This window comes from Hipposideros armiger, unplaced genomic scaffold (genome assembly GCF_001890085.2).
Source record: "Hipposideros armiger isolate ML-2016 unplaced genomic scaffold, ASM189008v1 scaffold_183, whole genome shotgun sequence".
NCBI classification, from domain to species: Eukaryota; Metazoa; Chordata; class Mammalia; order Chiroptera; family Hipposideridae; genus Hipposideros; species Hipposideros armiger.
The window spans coordinates 906,429-933,580 of record NW_017731533.1 but is presented as its reverse complement, the minus strand read 5'-3'; the positions used below and the strand labels follow the sequence as shown (position 1 = coordinate 933,580).

The window sequence follows — 27,152 nt, the reverse complement described above, 5'->3', positions numbered from 1 at the left end:
AAAAAAAAAAAATGGAGCTATGAAGTTACAAATATTTTTTCCATTTGTCACTTAATTCTTCCTGCTGTTTATAATGTTCACATGCAAACAGAACAAGAATGCTTAAGTCATGAGTGTCCTGCTGTTGAGTTATAATTTCAAAATGAATGAAAACTTCCAAGTATTTTTGTGTGGGGACATTCCACAGCTCCATCATCTTCCTAAAGGAATATAAAGATTCCCCCCAAAGGATGAAAATCACTGTACTTAAATAAACAAATTATTAAAGTACAACCAAACTATTATCAGTAGTTACTTATGAGGAGAGGAAAGGAAGTCTTAGGTAAAAGGAAAAAAAGAAAACAGGGATACTCACATTTTATGTGCTGTTTAAACTTTTAAAAAAATATTTTTTAATTGTAAAATAATTACAAACTCACAGAAAGTTTCAAAAATAATATAGAGCAGTCCTGTGTACCCTGCACCTCGTTTTCTCCAATGGTAACATCTTACACAACTATGAACGATATCAAAATGAGGAAATCAACATTGCTACAATCTACAGACCTTATGCAGATTTCACCAGTTTTTATACAGTCATTTGTGTACGTGTGGGTAGTTCTATGCAATTTTATCAAATATCTAGATTCATGTCACCACCACCATATTCAAGATATAAAACTATTTTATCACCATAAAAAAAACTCCCTCATGCTACCATTTTATTGTCTCACACCAACCACTAATCTGTTCTATCTTTTAAGAAGAATATATTTTCAAGTGTTCTGAATAAAGACATCCAAAGGGAAAAAAAGGAAACACTCCAATAAAAGTTTAATAGAATAAGTGAAGAGAATATTATTTAGCATAGAACAGCATTTCTAGACAAGATACATAAGTATTATATGGGGAGCTTTGTTAAAACAGAGCTTCCTGCTCTCCCTGGAGTATGATTCAGTCAATATAGGTGGGAATCCAGATATCTAGGCTTTGAAAAAGCCACCCAAATGTATGTACATATGTATGTGTGTGTAATAGTATATGTAATACATGTATGTATGTATACAGGTATAAATATATGTACACGTAATATACCAGGGGTGCCAAAAAAAGGTATACACATGACTTGTATTCATCTTTTGTTATCAGTATATATTAAGTATAACAATTTTGATACAGGTTTTTTCTTTCTTAAAATGTGTATACATGTTTTTGGCACCCTCTGTATATCTGAACAATACAATCTTAAATGCACAGAAAACTGCTATTAGAAAACACTTTAAATCCTTAATAGTGAATTCCTTTGAATAACAGAACTGAAGGTACTGGAGGAAAAGTAAAAGGCCTTTTACTTTTTCTCTTTTTAAACTTCTATATATTTTTAATTTTCTACAATCAGTATATATTACTTTTATAATTATTTTTTTGTAGAAAGATAACACTTTTAAACATTCCCTGTGTAAATTTGATTTTCAGTGGCCAGATCTGAGAAACCACAAGTACACAGCAATGTTCTTTAGACACTTGTAGAGAATATGAAGGAGTCCAGGTATGAATATAGGGAAAGGAAATTCTGGATAAGTTGACAGGAAATCAAATTCGCAATACCCTCTCCTAGATCTGAAAAGATTTTATTTTGTAAGTCTGGTTGGAGCTCTTTCCACAAATAAGTTGTAGGTACAACAATAAAATATTTCTTTGTTAGTAGCAAGCATGAGATACAACTTGAGCAACTATTTTTAAGAATACCTACTATATGGGTTAGAACACAGACTTACGGACCAAAATGACCTAAGTTCTAACTCTCATTCTGCCATGTACTAGATATGACACAGGAATAAAATAATTACGCTCTCAAGCCTCCTTTCCTATTTGTAAAATGAGCCTATGAGAATATTCATCATCATATGCTGTTATAAGGATCAGACAGATTACAAACAGGGAGTATCTATCTACCAGTCACTCCTCCATGTAATGGAAGTTATGATATCTGACCTTATAAGCTCCAATGACAATGGGTAAATATAATAGATGTTAAAGCAATGCAGTGGAAAGACCCAAACTGGAAGTTTAAAGGAATGGAGTCTCTTTCCTTAGCTATATCAAGTTCAATAAATCATTTCTCCTTATTGAAGTTCAATTTACTTACTTAAAAATAAAAGTTGCCATGCCTCCTTAAGATCAAAGAAAGAAATGTGTGAAAACACTAGAATACTCAAAGCATCATAAAACTAACATGTATTCATCATTAAGTATTGGAGCTAGGAGTGAAAGAAATGTTCTGTGGACTGAACAGATAGGCATAATGAATTTAGAGTTAGAAAAACCTAGATTTATGGGCCGGTCGATTGGTGCATGGTTAGGAGTTGGCTTGGGACATCAGCTCTGAGCAGCAGGGCCCTGGTTCGGATCTCACATGCGGGCCACTGACGCTGTGCCCTCTAAGCTAAGATGGTGAATAACAGCTCGACCTGGAGCTGGGCTGCCGTGAGTCGCCGGCGACGGCGTAGGCTGCAATGGGGCTGGCCTGCAGCTGGCGTGTGCTTTCGTGAGCTGCCATCCAATGGCTGGCGAGCGACTGCCTCACCCAGGAAGAGCGCAATGATAATACCAACATGGGCCAGTGAAGCAACGTTCCTCCACAAACAGACTGCAGAACAAAAAGGACAGCAACTTGTCTGTTCCCCTTCCCCCAATTCCCCAACACTGTTCCCCTCCCTCAAGTCCCCAATTAAAAAATCTAAAAAACAAAACAAAACAAAACCCAGGTTTAAATGCTCGGAATTAAGAAGATGGGGGCTGGAACAAAATCAGCCTTGTTAGAGCACCACCACCGACTTCTCTATTTCTAAAATGTTAAGTAGTACCACTTCTGGGGTTGTGAGGATTAAATTAAATAATGCATGTAAAGCTCTTAGAATGCTGTTGGCACATAGTTCCCATATTTAATGATTATTATTAAGCCTTAGTTTCTTTAGCTGTAACATGTGGGACAATGCCTATCTAACAGAGTAGACATGAAAAATAAAATATTAGTAAAGCATGTCAAACAATGCTTTAATGGAAGTTGATTATAACAACAAAAGTAAGACAAACTGGCCAGAGACCATATCTCTATGTTTTTTCCAGAATTAATGTATTGTGGTTCTATTATTTTTACACAGATTTTAATTTTTCATCAAATTCATTTTTAACAAGATAACAATCACACTTAAGAAAAATTTACTAGATTGGGACACAATTATATTAAAAGAGGCATTTCATAAAAGTACATTTAGAAAATTATAACAATATTTTCATTATACTTTTAATGTAAAATAGCTGAATTCCAAGTCAAGAAAAAACTTAGTATTTCTTAGCAAAAAATATTATATTAGGACCTACAAATCTTTTGGGGAGTGTTCTTTTAGTTAATCATAGTTTAGCAGAGAAAAGAGAAAGGAAAAAGTTTTCCCACCCCGTTGCTTCACTATTGCCTTTTCTCTCCATCTTGCTGTCTTTGGAAAGAGTGGAATCACTAAAAAGGTAACACTAAACCAAGTTACTAATTGCTACCATTTATTTCTATTTGGTGTTAACATTAAGTTTTAAAATATTCTCTTATCCTCTTTTGTGGCTTTTTTTTTCAACCCGTTATTTCCTACTAGGATCCTCATAGTAAGAACAATGCTTTGCCTTTTTCCCTCATGTGAAAAAATCCGAAGGGCCGGCCCAATGGCCCAGTTGGTTAAGAGCTCACTCAAGAGTGTGAGCTCTGAGCAACAGGGTCACCGGTTCGAATCACGGCCCAAGCTGAGCTGCTGCTGAGCTGCCAACAGGTGGCAGGATGGCTCAGCTAAAAACAAAAACAAAAACAAAAACAAAAAAATCCGTATTTGGGTCTTTTTTAAAGAAAGTAAATTTAGGTGGAATGGCCATTATCACAACACAATTCACTGGTCTAGGTAATTCCTGTAACATCAGTTCCTGCGGCCTGAAGTTTAATGTACACACATCTGTGTGACTGACTTTTAGTGCTTTTGATTCTCCAAAGCTGATTTAGTGCTTTTGATTCTCTAAAGATTAGTAAGAATCTTTCAGGCCAGAGCTGACCCAAAAATATTCTATTCTAGACGACACAGGAAAATGTGCTTTGTCCCAAACTCTATTCATACAGCAGTTAGGTAAAGAAGTCAACCACTCTGGGCCATGAGTAGAGAGGGAAGCCATTTTCCCATAAATTTACCTAACAATAATGGGCAAGTTGTTGATTTAACACTGGGGCTAAGAGGAAGCCAACTAACTGGAATAATCTGCTTTGTAAAGGTTATCCTCATCAGGTTTAAACTGAAAGAATGTGCTCAAACAACTCAGCAATGCCTGGAAGGTGTAAAACAAGTCTCTTCCTTCAGGGACTTACTTATTTATTAAGCGAGTTTAAGCTAAAAGACTAAAGACCTGCCCCCAAAAATTATGAAACAAATTTCAAATATTGACATTAAGATGGAAAATGAGGTTCATTACAGTAAAATGAGGCCTATGTCCAGTCAACTACCAAGCAACTGAACACTATTTTAAATCATATTAAACAGCAAATTAGAATTGACTCAAGAAGATAAATGTCAAAACTTACTTTTTGATTTCTCGGAGCAGCATTCGGATAAGGATGGTCTGAAGTGGTTCAACCATCAATTTCCTCCACATATCTAATGCTAGCTGCCAGGAAAAATAAAAATCATCAAGGCTGAATTACTTAGTATTTGTTTTAACATTTAAGGTTTTTAGAAAATACCCATCAAAGGGAGTATTTATAACTAATATTTTATAATTCAAATGAAAATTGAATACACATAAGAAAAATTAATTTCTAATTTAAGATGACAATGACCATCATATCAGACATGTACAAAAACAGAATTAAGATTTTCTGATTAGTTGAAAAATCTTACAGAAGTAATTTATTTTTATAAAACGTTATTTGATTATTAAATGTCCAGTATTATGGAGGGGCTATAAATGCCAAGATTGGAACAGAAACAAAGGAGTTATGTTAAATAAAATAACATGATTTGGCTATTAGCTGATATTTTAAACTATGAAGGCTTTCATACAAACATAAAAGGGTAGGTAAGTCAATTTAAAGAATAATGAAATAAAATACCCTGTATTCACCACCCAGTTTATGAAATAGAACTTCACCATTACGCTTGCCCCAAATGTTGTCCTTCTTTCCCCTCAGAGGTTTTTGCTATTCTGAATTTTATGTTAAATCATTCACTTTCTTATAATTCTACCAAATGTCTAAGTATCCACATATATTTTTGAAGTTGACCATTTCTGACCTTGATAACAATCACATTGTATACTCTTGTATGTATGATTTTTAAAATTTTAACTGTTACTGAAATCCATCCATTTAAAAGATGTAGCTATTGTTCATTCATTGACATTGCTACGTAGTTTCCTGTTGTACGATATACAGTACACCATGATTTATTTTCCCTTTCTATGGCTGATGACATGGGTTTCTGATTCCAGGGTGCTACTGAGAAAAATGCTGCTAATTCTTGTATATATCTTCTGATGAACATTTTAAAGTCTACTGAAAGACAATGAAAAATTTATTTCATTCTAATTTAAATTTCTACTAATTCTACATCTTAGCTATTTATTTCCTTCATTAACATTCATCACAATTTAACATTACTTATTTAGCATCTGCATTCCCATGAGGACAGGGACCTTGTGTCTGTTCATGTCTGTCCACCATTAATATCCACAATGTCAGGCTACTCAATAAATACGTATTACATGAATAAACATTACATTAGAGTATTTCTTTCACAATCAGTATAGGCATTATATAATTTCCCACATTTAAATTTGCACTGTACTTCAACAATTTGAGTGAATTACTTGAACTGCACACTTCATTGTTTAACTCTGAATTTAATTACCTTTTAAAGCTAAAATAAATTTGTTATATCTATAAATTTGTATTTACTCTCTTTTAAGTCTATGTCCTCTGCACTTTTTAACAAGATCCTCAACATTTTCTTTAGAAATTTTATTGGGGAACAGTGTGTTTTTCCAGGACCCATCAGCCCCAAGTCAAGTAGTTGCTTCAATCTACTTGTGGAGGACACAGCTCAGTGGCCCATGCGGGGATCAAACCAGCAACCTTGGTGTTACGAGCCTGTGCTCTAACCACCTGAGCTAACCAGCCGCCCCTCAACATTTTCTAAATACTTTTTTATGAGCTTTGTCACGTGGCAGAAATATTGACCTTCTATCATTCATTCATCTATCATTAATTTAATTGTTAAAATAATACTCAACATGGGGCCGGCCAAGTGCCACATTGGTTAAGAGCTGGCTTGGAACGCCAGAGGGCCCCGGTTCGGATCCCACATATGAGGGTCAGTGACACTGCCCTCTACAGCTAAGATGCTGAACAGCAGCTCAACCTGGAGCTGGGCTGCTGTGAGTCACCAGCGATGGCAGGTGGGTTGCCATGGGCTACCATGTGTAGCCAGCAGCCAGCGTGAGTGGCCAGCAAGCTGCTGTGAGCGGCCGTCCAGAAGCCGGCGACTGATCTGCCTTGCCCGGGAAGAGCGCAATGATGGTGCCAACTTGGGCCAGTGAAGCAACGTCCTCCACAACTAGACTGAAGAACAAAAGGACAGCAACTTGTCTGTTCCCCTTCCTCCAATTCCCCAATAAAAATATTTAAAAAAATAAAAAATAAAAAATAATACTCAACATGAATTTCTGGTCAAGATGGTGAAGGTAAGCACTGTGCTCACCTCCTCCCACAGCCACATCAAAAGTACAACTAAACTACAGAACAAACACCATTGAGGATCACCTGAAGTCTAGCTGGACAGAAATCCTACAACTTAGAATATACAGAAGCCACTTCAAGACAGGCAGGAGGGGCCGAGACATAAAAAAGGCAGGTCTCACACCTGCATGAGGCGGTTAGAAGACTGGAAGGGATACCTTGTAAGCAGAGGTCCCTCCTGAGGAGCAAAGAGCCCCAGCCCCACAGCAGGCTCCCCAGCCCAGGGTTCCAGCGCCAGGGAGAAGGCCCTATAGCTTCTGGCTGTGAAAACCAGCAGGAATTGTGGCTGAGTGAGACTGAGGGCTGCTGGAATCCCAAGCATTCCTCTTACAAAGCCCACGCACAGACTTACTCACTGGTGGACTCACTCATTCTGAGCTCCAGTTCAGAGACAACAGCTAGAAAGGTACCAGAGACATACGCGGAGGAACTGAATTGTCTGGCTTCAGGCTTCAGGCTGGAGGGGCAGCTTTCTCCCAGAGAGAAGTGCTGGCAGAAACCACAGTTTCTTTGTTGAGCGCTCCCCCTTCCCAACATGCAGACTTAGGCGGCCACCATATATGATCGATTTAGAAGATAAGTAGCAGAAAAAGCCCAATCAGAAGAGCAAATATAAAAAATAAAAATAAATGAGGATAGTTTAAGGGACCTCTGGGAAAACATCAAGCACACTAACATTCGCATCACTGGGGTACCAGAAGAAGGGAGAGAGAGCAAGGAATTGAAAGTCTATTTGAAGGGGTAATGACGGAAAACTTCCCTAACCTGGTGAAGGAAACAGACATGTAAGTCCAGGAAATGCAGAGAGTCCCAAACAAAATGAACCCACACAGGCCCACAACAAGACACATCATAATTAAAATGCCAAAGGTTAAAGATGAAAGAGTCTTAAAAGCAGCAAGAGAAAAGCAGTTAGTTACCTACCAGGGCGCACCCATAAGACTGTCAGCTGATTTCTCAACAGAAACTTTGCAGGTCAGAAGGGATTGTCATGAAATACTCAAAGTGAGGAAAAGCAAGAACCTACAACCAAGATTACTCTACCCAGCAAAGCTATCATTTAGAATCTAACAACAGATAAAAAGCTTCCCAGACAAGAAAAAGTTAAAGGAGTTCATCATCACCAAACCAGTATTACAAAGAATCTTAGAGGAACTTCTTTAAGACCAAAAATGAAGGAAGGAAGGAAGGAAGGAAGGAAGGAAGGAAGGAAGGAAGGAAGGAAGGAAGGAAGGAAAGAAGGAAGGAAGGAAAAGAAAAGAATAATAAATGGCAATAATCACATATCTATCAACGATTACCTTCAATGTAAATGGATTAAATGCTCCAATCAAAAGACATAGGGTGGCTGAATAGAGAAGAAAACAAGACCCTTACATATGCTGCCTACAAGACACTCACTTCAGAACAAAAGACACACACAGACTGAATGTAAAGGGATAAACGAAAGATATTTCATGAAAATGGAAACAAACAAAAAAGCTGGGATAGCAACATTTATACCAGACAAAATAGACTTTAAAACAAAGACTATAACAAGAGACAAAGAAGGACCCAGTAATCCCACTTCTGAGTATTATCTGAAGAAACCCAAGAAAAACTACTTCAAGGGGACATGTGCATCCATATGTCCACTGTAGCATTGTTTACAATGGCTGAGATATGAAGGCAACCTCGGTGTCTGTGAATGGATGAATGGGTAAAGAAGAGGTGGTACATATATACAATGAAATATTACTCAGCCATAAAAAGAATGAAATCTTGCCATCTGCAACAATATGGATGGATCCAGTGGGTATTGTGCTGAGTGGAGTAACTCAGAGAAAGACAAATACCATATGATCTCACTTATATGTGAAATCTAAAAAACAAAATAAATGAACAAAACAGAAACAGACTTCAGATACAGAGAACATTTTGAGGGATGCCAGATGGGAGGATCCTTGGGGGTGTGGGTGAAAAAGGGGGAGGAATTAAGACGTACAAATAGTTACAAAATAATCATGGGGCTGCAGGGTATAGCATAAGAAATATAATCAATAATATTGTACAACTATAAATGGTGTCAGATGGGCACTAGATTTTTCAGGGTGATCATCTCATAAGCTATATAAATGTCTAATCACTCTTTTGTACACCTGAACTAATATAATATTGTATGTCAACTGTAATAAAAAATTTAAAAATTATTTTAAAATTTAGAACAAAATAATATTCATCACATCTTTACTGTTCTCACCTACCTGAAAATTCTTAGGAAATCATCACAGTATTTTATTTACTTAGCATTTAGGATGTTTTAAATCTTGAGAATTTTGAGATAGTCAACTCACTGTCCTTAAAAAAAGGACAGTGAATCAAATTACCTAAATAAATAAAAACATTCTTATGTTTGCCAGTAATTTAAAGAATTTCCTACCTCTCCTATTTCCATAAGTGGTTCATTCATATCTACACCACCATAGCCATACTGAAGGTCAGCTTCTGTCAATTTATTCTTTTTAATAAACTGGGTGTTGAGATACCTGAAAAACAAATGTAATATCATTGAATACTACGTCAAAATCAGTAGAAAAACAAATAATTTGCAATAGAACAATAATTTTAGGGTTAGAAATCAACTACAGAATAGTTCAATAATACACCCAAAAGAAATTATGTAGAAATTAAAAATATAATAAAGAGATAAAAATTATCAGCCCAACTTTCGGTACAAAGCCCCAAGAGACAAAGAATATTAACTCTTAACAGCCAAAAAAACCCCACAAAACCCTATTACCCAGTCTCACATTAAAAAAACAAACAAACAAACAAACAAACAAACAAAAAACCTCAAGGGTTTTGCTCTAAAAATTCCAATACTATGATAGCCCAACAGGGCTTATCCAAGGTTCAGGCCTTCTATAATCTCATTTGTTCATTCCCAGATTCTTCTTGGTAAATCAAGATAAGTTCACTTTGCAAAAAATTAAACAGAAAATGGTGAAAAGATCAAAGTCAGGTCAGTTCTCTAACTTATATTTTTCCACTAGGAAAAAAATGTAACTTCATTTTTAAGCAACAATGAAGATCGTAATCAATAGGTAAGACAACAAAATCGATTATTACAGACAGTAAGAAGTATGGGCAAAACTGATAGATTTAAGATCGCTTTATCTACCAGAGAAAAATAGCTTAAAAAATAAAAGGTTTCAATATATTCTAAAACTAATAATTGTGATGAACTCTAAGAATTACTGAGATGAATACAGAGTTCTAAATTTAAAAGTGAAGAAAGAACCTGTAATCGTTAAGCACTTGCTTTTCACCATTCCAGATTTCACTATAATGCCTTTAATGCTCACCACCTAAAACCATTCCCTTGAAAGGTTCTGCCAATGTGTAAATAGCTATTAACAATACAATTATTTAGGGAACAACAGTGAAACCTCATATTTAAAACACACACTTTCTAATGTTCACTCCATCAAAAGGAAAGGTCCACTTCACATTTACAGACAACTGAAACTAAAGACAACAAAAATGTCAACTATTTAATTCTAAAATTTATAAATCTAAATTTCAACTACCAACAATTCTACGAGACAATGAAAAATATAATTCCTGGAATTAACTCCAAAGTGACCTAAGCAGAACCGTTTACACACGTTCCACTCCCACACTCATGAACTTCAGGCCTCTAGACTCCACTGGAGTTTATAATCTGGGTGTGCCACGTGACAGTCAGCCTCCTCTGGCCATAGGTTACACAGTCATATTATTTTTTTTCCCTTCAAAATGGCATTTAACCTTTTCTTCCATTCTCACTGCAACCCTCTTAATTTCATGGTTTCCAACCATGCCTTTCAGAAGAGGAAAGGAGAACAGGATGGAGAGAGAGAAAAGCTAGAGAGAAAGAATAGCTGCCTCACTTGAAACAGAACATCTGGGCTAGGGCCTGAAATGCCTGAAATGCCCTATCCCAGATATTTTCATCTCTGGCCTCTGTGATTCAGGTCTGAGTTCAAACACACCTCTCTCAGGCCTGGCCTTACACCAATCCAAATTAATCTCACTACCAGTGAAGAACTATCTTATACATAATTGTTCTATTTTTTTCACAGTACTTGCTACTATGTGAAATAATCCCCTTCTGTTACGTGTTTACATCTCCTTTCTCGAATAGAAGGTCTATAAGCAAGGACTTTGTCTTGGGGACAGCATCCTGAACAGTGGCAGGCAAATATGAAGTCCTCAAAACATACTTCTTCGATGAATTACTGAACAAATAAATGGGTAACATGCCAGATGACAGGGACAGCAACAAACACAAACTCAGAAAAGCAGCCTGGAGCCGACTGTGAAAGCCAGGAATGAATGCCAGGAAATGAAAGTATCATTAACCTTTACTGAGCTTATATCACGTGTAAGACATAGCCCTAAACATTTTATACAGCTGAATACCATGAGGTAGATATATGCAGTAGTATCACGATCCACATGTTATATATCTGAAAATGGTAGCTTCGAGAGCGTAAAGAACTTGCCAAAGGTCAATCTGCTAGTAAGTGACAGAGCTGGCACAGAAATTCCCACACTCATTCAACAAGCAGTGTCCAAGTCTGAACCGTATGGCAGGTACCATGCAAGGCGCTGGGCACAGAAAAATCAAACACAAAAATGTGGTCTCCTCCCACAGAGCTTGCACATCTGGTAGAATGCACAAACACAAACAAATGCAATATTTCAACAATGACATGTGCTCACTGAGTGGAGGGAACTTAACTGTCATATCTTTAGCATTTACGTGTGGCTTCCTATATGAATCCTCTGTTCCAGACCACAGTTTCCTTTTTTGGGCAGTGATACCATGGCCACCCCAGTAATCTCACCTAAACACTTATCTTTCCAGTTTACCTCCTCTGATCAGTGGGTCTTCATTTACTCCCATTCATCATCTCCTCCATGACTTTCCTTTTCACTTCCAATGCCATTTGTCTACTCTCCACATGTACAACGCTCTTATGATGGGTTTCTATTTCCTGTTTGTGGCATCTCCAATTCGTCTAAAAATTTTGCTTTCAGGTATCGGTTCCCTATTTAGAATCCTACAGTAGCTCGCTTATAATACCTACAAAGTAATTGCAAACTTCTCAGAATAGTGGTTTGTTAAGTCCGAAGAAGCAGCTGCTAGATCTGCAGCAGTCTGAACTCACTGACCTGTTCCCAACACCCGTATGCATATTCCTGAGCCAGTACACTTTCAGTGAACCTCTATATGCTTTTATCTGATAGGACAAGTCACTGTTCTCTGTCCCTCATGGAATAAAATTTAAACTAACTTACCTTAAATATATCTTTCTTATTCCAGATTTCAACTTTTGATGGTATAAGCTTGACAGACAAGCTTTTAAAATAATTTAAACATATAATGTAAAATATAAATTAAATAGTGCAATTTTCCATTTTTATATAGATACCATTCTTAATTTCTAAATCACTGTAGTATTTTACAATCAAAATTATTATCCACACCTTTGTTTTGAAATAAAGTTATATGTTCTAGGAAACCATAAAAGAAAATTGCTTCCAATAATTTCTTAAAATAGTTTACACTCTACCACACCGGTAGATGGTTCTGCTCAGGGATAATGCAGTAGTACTTGTTCTTACAACTTATTCTATCAACAAAGTAGTTAATAAATATCCTTTGCATTTCTGGAGTATGAGCAATAACACAATAATAGTATTTGGCAAGAATTTATAGCCTAAGGAAACTTTGAAGCTCTAAGAAATCAGGCTTTCAACCTGTCTTAGAAAATTCCATTACAAGAATTCTTCTCATGCTAATACCTACTGAATTTCAACAATTGTTAGTGCTCAAGCTAATACCTTAAGTACTCCACTTCAAGGGCCAACAGGGTCTAAATAGATATGTAGTACTGGGAAAGGCGGGCAGGAGAATGTCATTGTTTTTCTTTCTAATCAGAATCCTTAAGTCACCTATGCTAACACATACCCATCTTATAAATTAAATCAGAGTAAAGAGGAGGCTAGACAGTGATCAAATTTGCACTTTAGAAAAGATAACACAAGAAGCTTACCAAATAGAATAAATTAGAAATCAAAAATGGGAGCTGATTACAGGGACTTTATCATCAAAGTTCTGGTGAGAAATGATAAAAAGCTTGAACTATAAGCAAAGGAAATAATGGATTTAAGAGCTATTTGGAGAATTCAACCAATAGGGTCAGGTGGAGAGGATATCCTAAGTGAAGGATAACTGTGACTTCCGGCATATATGGCTAGGTATGCAGTACTACTATCCATTAAAACTAGTCATGCTGAGGACAGTGTGCACGTAAAAGATAACAAGTTCATCTTTGAACATCTGCAGTACCCTGGAGGTATAGGAAGTGAGGTAAAAATACTCCTATGACACTTAAACTGCCTGGGATAAACATATATGCATATTTGGTGGTTATCAATCTGTATGTTATACCTAAAACCAGGAGTAACTGAGATCATCCTAAAATAACATGCAGTGTTGAAAAGGGATGAGAATAGAATCTACATAAGTCACTAAAAGTGTGTATATAGAACGAGACTAAGGTGGAATAAAGAAGTTAAATGGGTTTAATCACACTGATCTGGGATTAAATTCTGCTACTGTTATTTTTTAGCTGCGTGACCTTGAGCAAAGTCATATAACCTCTCTGACTCTCAGTTTCCTCACATAAAAATGGAGATACCAACTACCTCATATAGTTTTACACACACACACACACACACACACACACACACACACACGCGTATATCATACATATTGCAACTTGTAATAAAAGCTCATTAATGTACTAATTTAATAGCTCTAATTTAAATAGTTTCAAATTGATTTGATAAACAGAGATGCAGGAGAACCAACAGAACTGCTGTGTCCTAGAAAACTAAAAAGAATAGAAAACGACTTAAATCTATACTGAAACGTCTCAGCTAAAAAGAGACCCCACTCCACGGCACAGTCTGAGCTCTCCTTTGTCACCTACGTACCAGTGGCCCAAGTGTCTCAGCAATGGCAAAGGCATGCATGCACTCTCCCTCTTATCCTTAAAATTCCTCCAGGTCTCTCCCACAGTTCAGTTAGGGATTTCTGAGAGTTCTATTTATGACTACCTCACTTTGATAGAGGAGGAGAAGCATCAAATGTGAGGATGTTGAATATATGACAAACCTATTTTATAAAAGCCAAAGCCACTGTAAACATTACACATGTCAGCAATGGCTAGTTTCTGGTTTTATTACATTTTGCTCTTCTAAGAAGAAATAAAGCTACTGGTCATTTAGACGTAAGCTCCAGCTTCTAACACAGGCAACTTACAGTGAGTGAATTCCAGTGTTGTTACAAAAACCTAAGGGAACGTGAACTAGTGAAGCAAAGAAGGCCCCAACCCAGCAAACCAAACCTTGGCCCCCATGTGGTATTCCTGCAATGCATGCTGTAGCTGTGCAGATCATGCTGTGAGATTAGCTCCACTCCTCGGCTCCTCCACGCTGAGAAAATGGGGCAACCATATATCAGCGCCCAAAACCACAGTGCACAGGGCAAAACTATCACTGATCTGTTACAGCCGCAACCATTTCAAGAGCACACACCACAGGTCCAAGGGGGAGAGGCAGGTGCTAATACCACTATCCTTTATTTACTCACTACTCAATAAATAGTTCTCTGCCTTCCTACCTAAGCATGTATTTCCACTGTCTACATGAATGGGTGAGAGAGGACCAGCAGATGCCATGGGAACATGCAAGAGTGGCAGCTAACACAAAAGATCTATGCAGGAGACTGCGCAGAGGCGGGGGAGTCCAGAGAGGGTGGGTGGGAAAACACATCAGAATTAGTCGTTCAGAGAAAGGAGGAAAAGCAGTCCAGACAGACAGAATAGCACGAGGAAAGGCAGGGAGACAGGAGAGCCCACGGGCATCATGACACTGCAAGTAACACAATATGCCTTGAGGAGAGAGTGGGAGAGCTTCAGGAGGAAAACTGCTGAGTACTTGCGCTAACTGTGTATCCAAAACACTGAATCCTAGAGTCAAATAAGAGCCTACTGAAGGCGACGAGGGCTAAGATTTTCTCTAAGTTCCATCCAAACTGAAGCTTTACTTTGGATTTCTGTTGCAATTTAACTTGTGCTATATAGCCCCAGGTAATCTAAAGAAATATGCCATCAAGGACAGTTTTACTCTTCACAGAATAGTTTTCCACATACAGCCTGGCTCCCAAACACCCACATGACCCAGACTAAAGACCATCCCCATAGCAGAGAAGTCTATATAGCAGCAAATGCTTCAGTTCTGTGCATTTCAATGGGTAATAGGTAATATTTTTAAAAAGAAACAAAAAAATCTCCTTCAATTATGAATGTAAGCAATACTGCTTAGATTGTCAAGCGTTTAAAAGCACACTTACCTATACAAGCAGTCCATATAGTCTGCACCCTTGCTATATTCCTCCCAATACCTATGATACATAACAAGTACTTGCTCTTCAGACTCCAGAACTCTCTATATAGAGAAGAAAAACATTTTTACTTGGAAAGCACTTATCATTTTCATTTATTAAGCTATAAAATTTATCAAAAACTATTATTCTAAAATAACTGACGTAATTTAAGTATTATAAATTACATTTATAAATTACATTCTAATTTAACTACCTTTAGTAACAATGAAACTAGAAGAGAAAACTTGATCCATAAACACCATCCAGAGGACATAGAAGCACATTTTAAAGGTGTACAAACCTTGATTTGAAACCCTACTCTTGTACTTACTATTTATATGATTTTGAGCAATTACAGATTTCCTTTGTGAGAACCTAATAACACAGATCTTAAATATATATTCTTAGAAAAATGCTGTTTAGGAAACAAATCTTAGCTTGATATAAGTTCTGCACTGCAAAGCAGTGAACTAGTCAAATAATTATGCAGCTACAAACATATTTATGTCATGTATGTAACACCCCTTACCTTGTGCAAATGCCGTACGTGATTTTCCAAAAAAATTTTAGTTTCTGTATAAAGTCTTTCTCCAAGGGGTTCAGGATAGGCCACACATAAAGCATAGATATCTCTAGTTAAAATGTTAAGGTTGTCATATGCACTTGAGATATCACTTTAAAACAAATAAGATTTAACTCATTTCACACTAAAAAATGAAAAATCATTATTTCATTTTTGTAGTTTAGGATTATATAGACAGATATATAATAAAAGGTAAAATATATAACCATGCTTACTTTAAAAAGCACTGTAAAATTGATTCATTTATTCATTCAACAAATAGTTATTGAGAATTATTTGACAGCATTGTAAAAAAAACTGTTCCTCTCAGACAGGTTAAAATTCAGAGGATTCCGGGAAGTCAAGCTACCCAGAAACCTATGAAATGTTTACATAAGGACATAAGCATAATATCAACAAAAGGCTATGGAATATCACAAGAGGCAACAAATTTATCCTAGTAAAAGCAGATACAAAAGAGTTGTCTAAATTAAATATTTGAATTCAGGATAATGGTTAACTTTGGTGACTGAGAGGGGGAACAAGGGGTGCTTCTAGGGTGCTAGGAGTGTTCTATTTATTGAATGCATGGTATGTTCACTTTGTGAAAATCCATCTGTACTTTTCATAAGTCAGCATGTGTATTATACTTAAATTTAATTTTTTAAAAAGACTAAATTTAGCCAGGATCTAGATCAATAATCCTTTCAGCAAAGGTATGATGCCTATTTAATATCTTTTAAGTTCTGAATACCTACTTCCAGAATTTTCAGCCAACATGATGATGATACTATTTGCTCCACCTTAAGCCAGATACACACTTATTTCTATAATATACTTGACATTGAAAAATTAAATGATTCAATACCATAAATTTAGCATGATATGCTAATTATGTGCCCAAATATTTTACATCACCAAAATTAGTAGCTCAATATATCCACTGCATGTACATGTACACAAAATTGACTATAAGGACTCACACCACAGGGCTTACCTTCTTTCTGCTCAGGTACAAAGGACCTGTGCAGGGGAGGGAATACAGGGACACTTCCCCATTTCACTCTACATGTAAGAGTTATATATTGTCTTCCTCCATGAGAATATATTCATGTATTTTTTAATGGAGTCTGCCTTAATACATTTTTTAAAATTAAAATTTTAACTCATCATAGTTTGGGATCTCTGTATAATTTCATTCAACTGCCTAAAAGATATTCCTAAATATGTTCTTGTTCTCGAATTTATTCAAATATCCAACCACCCTGGAAATATTTAGGCCTTAGGAAGAACACTCAAGAAGAGCTTTTTCAAGACAATTTAAAAGGCAAAAAAATGAGAAATAACTGGAAGTCAAATTTAGATTTAAACACTCTCTTCCCGAAAGTCAACTTTCCCTTAAGTCATTCTTTAGGGAGCCAGAATAGAAAAATTCCTCTATGAATTTTCCACTTAAAAATTCTCAGTCAGAAACAAAACTGTCCCAGAGCAAAAGCTCTAAACTCTGTTACAACCAAAAGACACTGTTGGACTGTTGGCCAACAGCAAAATTATTTTAGTTCATTTTCACTATTAAAAGATGCTTCCTATACTTGGACTTAATTTTGAGTTTTAATACTATTAACTCTATTGTGTAGTGGGTCACAATCAGTTTTGAAATGGCATTAAAAGTAGAGATTATCTTAAAATTGAAAATGGTAAGACAATGGCCAAAAAAATTAGTTGACAATAAAAATGTAAGATTCTATTGACATTTCTGAAGAGAATGAAAATGCAACATGTAGAAAATGAATCTATGAAATCATCAATTAGAATCAGCATCAACATCAAATATTAGTCTGATGTAATGTAGAAGCACAGATTGAAACTGCTGCTAATGCACCAACCAGAGATGACTATAGATAAAACTTTTCCTAATTGCACAATGTAAGGAAAAGTGATAGGTGCTAAGTGTAGATGCCAAGGTTACTAAGAAGTTCTCCCCACACTTGTGAAGATCATCAAGGATGGGGATTACCTGCCTCAGTGTTCTTCGATGTAGTCAGAACTGGTCTACGTTTGAAATAGAAATATATATTACAAATGAGGACAATAGTATGCCTGGTTTTCATAGGTTGGGAAGAAATACATTTCAGGGAAGGTAATCTTAAATCTCCCCTTTGCTTAATCACCTTGAACTATTATAAAACCATTTATTAATATATTACACTGCCAGGGTTTGGGAATTGTCCTCACAGCTACCAAAAAGCAGAAAACCATGAATAAAAGTAAACCAAAACAACCAAAGAATTTCAACCCAGAGAAACAAACAGTAAATGTAGATCTACTCTCAACCTCTATCTTATCATAAGAAAGCATCTGATATACTTAAAGGGTAAATTCCAAACCACCCTAGAGGCCGCTCCAAAACTGTCATAAAGTTTTTGTTATGAAGCATCATTATTACTTGTGTTAGGCAGAATTCTAAAATATGGACTCCCAAGATTTCCTACCCTAATATCTGGGACAATGAATACAAGATATCACATCCATGTTACTTTACATGGCAAAAGGGACTTTGCAGCTGCTATTATGATTACTAATCAGTTGACCCTAAAATAGGGAGGTTATCCTGGACTTTCCCTGGTGGGCCTAATCTAATCCCAGGAGCCCTTTAAAGCAGATCCCCACCAGTCCCTGCCCCACTGCAGCTAGCTACATAAGGAGCTGAGAGAGTCAAAGCACAGAAAGATTTGACATGCCACTGCTGGCTTTGAAGATGGAGGAGTGGTCACATGCAAAAACTGGAGAGTGACCAACCACAAGTCACTGAGAGCAACTTCTGACCAACAGTCAATAAAGAAACAGGAGGGCCGGCCAAGTGGCTCAGTTGGTTAAGAGCTCACTCAAGAGTGCGAGCTCTGAGCAACAACGGTTCGATGCCCAGCCAAAGCTGAGCTGCCAACAGGCGGCAGAATGGCTCAGCTAAAAACAAAAAACATACAAAAAAAACAGGACCTCAGTCCCATGACTGCAAAGAACTGAATTCTGCGAATCAACAGAAGTGGGCTCAGAAGACCCTGAGTTCTAGAGGAGAACATTTTTTTTAGCCTTATGAGATCCTGAGCAGAGAGCCCAGTCACGCCATCGAATTCTGGCCAACAGAACTGTGAGATAATAAAAGTGTTTCTTTAAGCCAGAAAATCTGTAATAATTTGTTATGTATCAGAACACATTGATGTAGTCTATTTACATTAATTATCAAACAATGTCTTGCATATGAAGGATGAGTGTTAAGAGCCCCACTTATCAACACAGTAAGACAGTTAGCCAAATATTGTCATCTGTTTCATCTGTACAGTATGCTTAATGACATTTAGTTGACAGTAGCTATTCAATCACCAAATATTTGTTTGGTCTCTATATGTACCAGCTGCTGGGAATATAGCAGTTAACAAAATGGACTAGACTCCCTGCCCTATGGAACTTATATTTAGTAAAAATGTTTGTGGACAAGGGTTCAATAAAGTTCCATACTTACACGTTAAAACACTTCAATTGAGAGCCAAACTTCCTTAATGCCGACTGCAAGAGTATAAAAAACTTTGGCGTTTTTACCCCAGCACTCTATCCTGCAGTATCAGTAAGTCACCTTACCCCTCTTGGGCCACAAAATGCTCAACTGTAAAATGGGGTTAATAATACATGTTTTACAAGGTCATTTATGAAAAAGTTAATTACACACACGTATATGTGTTGAAAGAAAAAACTATGACAAAAGAATGTACAGAGCATGATTCCATGATTATATAAAGTCCAAAACACAGAAAGAATTAAGCAGTATTGTTTAGGATTATATACACAAGCTGTTCCAGCTTTTAGAAAAGCAGGAAAGCAGGAAACAATAGGTGCAAAAGTCAGGACAGTAGTTCCCACCAAGGGGCAGTAGTGGGCCTGTGATCTGAGAGGGACCTGAGCTGGTGCAGGGCTGGTGCATGCCGGTGGCGCTCGGGTTCTGACCCACCCTGTGTTGTGACTACGCAGCTGTTTGCTTTAGAATTATTTGTTCAACTCTACATGCATACTTTGCGAACTTTTCCACATACTTATTCTATTTCACACACTAAAAAGTGCTACATAAAGATCAAGTAGTAACACATAGGGTGGTACTTTAAAAGCAGATCCCTACAATTTTGGGGGCTTTTTTCATTGTCAAAACATTAAAGTTTTATGGCCTCTAAAATTCTACCTAAGATATCTGAAGGTCAGAGGTCAACCTTATATTCTTGGGCAAAATAACAAGGAAACAAAGGGAATTCTACTTTAGAATAAATTAGTAAACACAATCCAAATTAAAATTTAAAGTGAGAGATTACATTCTTAAATTTACTATTTTTGCAGATTTCTTTTCGTTTTTTCTTTTAAGGGGAGGAGGAGAAAATCCATGCTCAGGTCAAGAATAACTGGATCAAACAATAAACATCTTAGAAATAACAGTGACTAAAGGGGCACTTTCTAGGGAAGTCAGCTATTTCAAAACCATTTACAAATCAACCAATTAAGTGTATATTCTATACAATAACAAAGAACACATTGAATTATTCTTTTCTTTTTCTTTACCTTATGCTTATTTTCCCTTTTCTTGTCATCTTCTCTGACCAAGTCATTCTCTTCTCTCTCTGCTCATTTAGTTAAAATAGCCTTAAAGGTACCTTAAAACTTGCCTAGCCAATCTCATTAACACACAGGCAGGCTTTAACACTTCTTTAATTTTTTATTAAGATTCCTATCCAAAAACAATTCATGATGATCCACAGAAAAATTTAAGAGGCTAATTCAATAATAAGCTCTTCAAAGGCAGAAATCCATGCCACTTATCCTCTAGATAAACTGGAAAGTACAGGGAGTTAGATATTAGGAATCCTGTGTTCAGTCTGTGTTCCATCAGTTAGCACCTGCATGACTCCGGGGGCAAGGCCTTTACCCCTGAGTATCAGTTTCCTCATCTGTTAAATAAAGACAATAATTATATCTGCCCCACTGATCTCATAGGCTTGTCTGAGGTACCAAATAACAAAAAATGTAAAAGATCTTTGCAAACTCTGAAGCTTTCCAGAAACATTACCATAAATTTTTAGTGCCTATAACATAGGCATCCTAACAAAGGTTTATTACTGATGACTGCAATTGTAATGAATTAAATGGTTTCCTGTTGATCGAAAAAAACCTCCATTGTTCTTAAATCAACGTTCAGCTTAATATTAACAATTTGAGTTAAGCATTAAGAACAAGTTGACAAAACTGTCTTATGAAATCCAAGCATTTCTAAAAAAGGTATGCCCCACATAACGAGGCCAGCCATCCGTTAGCCCCAGAAGGGTGTTAGAGAAGGCAGTGCACAGTTCGAGAGAACTCTGAAACTCCACACACATGCCTACCCTGCCCCAGTCCCTAGCGGACACTGGGCAGTAGTCCACAACTTTACCCCAGGTACCTGTGGCTGAGGGTTCCTAGATACCCCCTTAACCTCCAAAATACTAAGAAGCTAAAGTATTTTAATATTTTGGTTTTTTTCTTGGTACCAGAGTTTATACCCTAGGTCCTGAGGTTGCACTGCTTTCTATAGATCATTATTAAATAAATTACATTTCATTATATAAATAAATAATATAGACACATATATTTATTTAAAAAGAAGAGTCCTGGGCCGGCCAAGTGGCGTGTTGGTTAAGAGCTGGTGTCCCAAGCCAGCTCTGAGCAGCAGGGCCCCGGTTCGGATCCCACATGAGGGCCAGTGACACTGCACCCTCTACAGCTAAGATAGTGAACAACAACTCGACATGGAGCTGGGCGGCCGTGTTGGCGTAGGCTGCAGTGGGCTGCCATAAGCTACAGTGAGTGGCTGGCAGCTAGTGTGAGTGGCCGGCAGCCGGCATGAGCTGCCAAGAGCTGCCGTGAGCGGCCGTCCAGAGGCTGGTGACTGATCTGCCTCACCCGGGGAAGAGTGCAATGATAATACCAACATGGGCCAGTGAAGCAATGTCCTCCACAACTAGACTGAAGAACAAAAGGACAGCAACTTATCTGTTCCCCTCCCACAATTCCCCAATAAAATCTTAAAAAAAAAAAAAAGAAAAAAAAAGAAGAGTCCTGTCATATAGAAATGCAGGACATCAGGTTTCAAACTGCCCTAGGGAAAGCACAAATTTGTTTTTCATATAGAACTCCTAATTCACCAGTGTAGACAACCCAATTAAAAGTTTGTCTCACATTCATTGAACTTGTTCACTCGCTACCCCCCGATATTTTAAGACTTGCTCCCTCACTTTGTTCCAATCTCTGCTCAAATATCACTGTCAGAGAGGCCTTCCTTGACCATGCTTCCTAAAAGAGCCACCCACACAGGTACTCAAACTATTCTCTACACCCTGGTTGTGTTACACGCTGTTGAGTCGACTCCCACTCCCGGTAACACCATGAAGAAATGATGTCTAATGTCCTGTCCTCAACAGCCCTGCTCAGCTCCTGGAGACTCATGCCTGTGGCTTCTTTTATGGAGTCAATCCATCTTATAGTTGATCTTCCTCTTTTCCTGCTGCCTTCAGTTTTTCCCAGCATCGTCTTTTCCAAAGAACCCTGCCTTCTCATAATATGCCCAAAGTAGGACCACGTCATTTTTGTCATTTTGCTGCCAGTGATGTTTCAGGCTTAATTTGCTCTGAGACCCACTTGCTGGTCTTTCTGGCTGTCAAGAGTATCCAGGGAGCTTTCCTCCAACACCATATTCCAAATAAATCCATTTTTTTCCCTTATCAGCCTTCTTAACTGTGCAAGTTTCACATCCGCATCTGTACATAGTAAGAGGGAATACGAGAGTGTGGATGATCTTAGCCTTGGTCTCTAATGACACATCTTTGCTGTTGGTGACCTTTCCTGATCTTCCATTGCTGCCCTTCCGTGTCTCAGCCTTCTCTTGATTTCTTGGCTGCAGTCTCCATTTGAATTGAGGACCCTTATCCTGCTTTATTTTTCCCCACAATATTTATCACTACCTGTTATTAGAAGCACTGGCATTAGATTTTTTTACATATGTTTGTTGTCTGTTTCCCTTAGGAGAATGAAGGGAAAGTAGTTTATTTTATTCACAACCGTATTCCAAAAGCCTAAAGTAATGCCTGACATTTGCGTATACTAAGTGCTCAATAAGTATTTGTTGAATGAAAGGTTATCAAAGATTAATGATTGCCACATATAGTGATGAACGTGGAAATGTAAACAATAATATATTTGAAAAAAGTCACACTGGAATGTTCTTCCATTTATATAAGCTTAAGCCTGTTCTCACTTTTAAACAAGTTTATCAATTTTAAAACATTTATCAATGTTCATTCATACATTTATCAATACAATATCATCAATACAAGAACATTTATCAATGGCATCTAAAAGGATACGAGAAGCGATCGTTCCATGTTGCTCTTTCGACATATTCCAACATGACAACAGCTTTGATTGTCGTTAAAAGTTTGTTCCATGTTTCATCAAAATCTACTACTCTTGGTTTCAAAGACATTGTGCAAGTTTAGTGTTGAAATCTGCTAATTGAAAACAAAGTAATGTTAGCATGAGTTCTACAAGATCGGTTATTTGTTTTTAAAGCTCTGCATAATTCAACAGCATGATAGATGGAAGGGGTGAGAGCAGAACCTGGCACATAGTAAGAACACAATAAACACTGGCTACTATCTTTTCGTGACTATCCGGACAAGGAATTCCATAGAATATATGCATTCATTACAAACTCTAGGAAATGGAAAGCTTTTAGCACAAATTATTTATAATCAGGGTGTTGTTCCAAAGACTTAGAAGCCTCATTTAATGTGCTGAGGTAAACAAAGTGGGACCCAGTTAGCCAAAAGGTCAATTCCCATCATGAGAAATATGTAAGAGACACTCAATAAAAAGGTTTTGGCCCCAAATCCTTAAACTGGGAAATGAGGTGGCATGCAGGGGAACATAAGAACACACAAGAAAATGGAAGGGATTATCTTCCTGGAGCATCAGTTTAATAAAATAGGGAGAAAATTTACATTTATATTAAAACAAACAAAGATAAATTATAGAGAATGCAAAATTCACATGAACTTTTAAGAGAAAAGGTAAAGATTTTAAAGAAACATCATGGTTGCTACTTCTCAGGTTCTCAGGGTATCCAGGCCCACTCCTCTAGTGAAAAGCACAGCTCTAGCATGGAACCCTGGGCTCAGGTGAACTTGACCAGCCTAGCAGTGAGCTAAAAGACTCCTTTTGCCTTAGTGGACAAACTGTATTCTTGGAGTTAGCTGGTTCCTGGAACAAAAAAGTCCCAAGGTTATAGAAACTTGTTTAAAAAGCTACATTCCAAATCCTTCTCAATATCATATCAGAAAAACAATTAAAAGAGAAACTTTAAAGTTCAATTTAAGTGCACAAGGGGATGCTTTTCTGGCACCTGTTTAACATCCTCCCCAGTTTTCCCTTATTACTGGGACTGTGAAACACCAAGCCAGCCTGTAGCCAAGGTCAAACAAGGAGGAAACATCCTTTCTCAGGTCTCCCACTGTGGGAAAAAGGGCTAAGGGAAATGATGAGGGTGGTGCAAAAAGAGAAAAAGAGACAAGGGGAAGAAACCAGCTGAAACCCCCCAGCCCACAGCCGGAGGTGACCCTAGGCCCTTCTTATGTTTCTGTCCTGCAAAGAGAAAAGAACTCAAGAGTCCAAGGAACAGACTTCAAGGGAGAAAGAAAAGGCATCAGAGAGAAGCCAAATAAAAATCCAAAAGAGGGTGTGCCACAATGAATCAGTGCTATTTCCCCAACAACCAGAGACTCCACCTCCAGGCCTTAAATTTCCTGTACTAACCACTGTCACCACAATAAATTTAATAACAACAAAAAAGATGGGGCCGGCCGAGTGGCTCAGTTGGTTAAGCACTTGAGCTCTAAGCAACAGGGTCGCCGGTTCGATTCCCACATGGGCCAGTGAGCTGCACCTTAGCTGAGCTGCCGCTGAGCTGAGCTGCCGCTGAGCTGGTGAGAGCACATGCTCTTCAGCAAGGTTGCCAGTTCGACTCCTGCATGGGATGGTGGACTATGCACCCATCCCCACCTCCCAACCCTGCAACAAGATTGAAAGTGGTGACTAGACTTGGAGCTGAGCTTGCGCCCACCACAACTAAGATTAAAGGACAACAACTTGACCTGGAGTTGATGGGTCCTGGAAAAACACAATGTTCCCCTTCCCAATCCCCAATAAAAATCTCAAAAAAAGAAAAAAGAAAAGAAAGCAGAGACAAAATGACAATAAACTATAAAAGATCAAAAAATTTCCTGTACTAACTAGAATGGATTAGCAATAATTTCAGTTGAGGGGGGGGGAATAGGGACACTGGAAGACAGAGAGAACCTAAAACTCTAGCTTTACATCAGGGAATTAACCTTAACTCCTTTTCATCCTTATTCACCACATCCTATCCAACTGTGTTCCTGAATATTCTTAATCCATCCATTCCTGTGTAACTCTACACTTTCTGCAATCAGGGAGGGCCGTAGTATGTATTAATCTTTCATTCATCAAAGAAATAATAATATTTATACAGTGCTTACTGTGAGCCAAGTACTATTCTAAGTGCTTTATATAAATTCATTTAATCTTCCAAAACGATGTGATTATGTGATTAAGTAGCGCCTACCATTCTCTACATTTTCTAGATAAGAAAACTAAGTCACAGGTAATTAAGAAACTTAAGGTCACAGAGCTATTTAATGGTGGCATCAGGAGGACTCAGACCTGTGCTGGAGACTGAGCTCTCAATCGCTATGTGTAACTATACTGCCTTACTAACACTTTTAGTGAATGAACACTTAAATACTTGCCAGGCACCATTCTAGGCTCTGAGGATACAGTGGTCAATAAACAAAGTTCTTGACCTTCAAAAAGATTAGAATCTCAGATCTGGTACTCAAAGACAAAAATAACCTACCCAAACCAAAAAGTTGAGCATGTCACTCTTGTTTTGATGGTTAAGGTCGTTTGTTTTCCATTATAGACAGCATTCGGTCTAAGCTCACTGGCAACACGGCACATCAAACTTCCATGATTTGACCTTAGGCTGAAGCTCCTCTCTGGCTTCTTCTCCTTATGGGATCCCTTGACGTCAAAATTCAGTAACTTCTCTCTGCTTAGAAGTCATTGAACTGCCTTTACTCTTATTATTTCCTATACTTAAAATTCTCCTGTTTCCTTACCTCCACCTTCTACCCATTCACCTAACTCTTAACTGATATTAGAGCCTTGGTCCAGGATACCTGCTTTTAAGAAACTTTCCTGGGACCGCCTAAGCAGGAAAGGTGCCCTATCTTATGTATTACATGAGGACTGTACGCTTACCTCTACTATAATTATCTGAGTGTTCTTTGAGGGTAGGAATTATTCTGTAACTGTATACCAAAAAGTTGGCAATGTTCCCTTAACATTAGTTTTCTCCCATTAAAAAAATGGATATTACATAAACTGCTTAAAATTATTTTAATGGTTGCAGAGATTGCTTTTAGCTCAATTCAAGTTTTCACAGAACCAGTCATTGACTTCTCTGGTGAGACCAACAGACTGATGGTAAAATGAGTACATGTGTAGTAATAATCCATGTTTGGATGGAACATATGGAAGCCACAGTGAGAGAAGCACCAGCCCAGCGAAACACTAAAAACTGACAAACCAATAGCAGAAAGGATGCTTGAAATGGTCTGTTAAATTCTCTGCTTGCCAACAGAAAGCTCAAATAACTAAAAAATTTAAGTTCCTTCATTTTATTTGAATTGTTTAAACTATCATTTATTCATGGAGAATTTACGTAAAGATGTGAAAAAGAGAGAGCAAACAGGACCACAACCACTGCACTATTTATTCTTCTCCACCTCCCAAGCTGTCAAACAACTCATAAAAATATGAGTCTTGTTCTTTATTTGTGTACCTTATAGGAACCGCACATAGACCTACACCTGACGTCCTGCCTAGACCACTTCCATCCCCACTCAGTTCAATTATGTCCCACTGAGATCAGCAAAGTTTAAATCTCACATTACCACAATCTCCTCTAGCTTTCTTCTGAGTTCCATTCATGCAATGTTGGGGTTTTTCACACTTACGCACAGTTGCTGTGCCAAAGGCCCATGAGTGTTATGGGCCCAAAAAATAAATTCATAGACTCTAAATTTTTCATAAAGCCAAATAAAAATTCATGTTTCATTACATTTCTAGATAACATTAATTAATATACTGTTAATATT

The 27,152-nt window shown here is 37.5% G+C and overlaps 1 protein-coding gene across 9 annotated transcripts in view; it reads right to left on the bottom strand.

The window, feature by feature from the left end:
• CUL2 (cullin 2) overlaps positions 1-27,152 on the bottom strand; it is an 86,522-nt gene that overhangs the window by 37,145 nt on the left and 22,225 nt on the right. For 6 of the 9 annotated variants that reach the window (XM_019652656.1, XM_019652658.1, XM_019652657.1 and 3 more), the window contains 5 exons: positions 23,280-23,423; positions 15,814-15,916; positions 15,252-15,346; positions 9,222-9,327; positions 4,592-4,674 (listed from right to left, as the gene is read on the bottom strand). In XM_019652656.1, the coding sequence (XP_019508201.1) occupies positions 4,592-4,674; positions 9,222-9,327; positions 15,252-15,346; positions 15,814-15,916; positions 23,280-23,398 (506 nt within the window). In that variant the 5' untranslated portion in view covers positions 23,399-23,423. The remainder of the gene's footprint in view (positions 1-4,591; positions 4,675-9,221; positions 9,328-15,251; positions 15,347-15,813; positions 15,917-23,279; positions 23,424-27,152) is intronic. The other 3 variants (XM_019652661.1, XM_019652659.1, XM_019652653.1) reach the window with 1 other exon arrangement.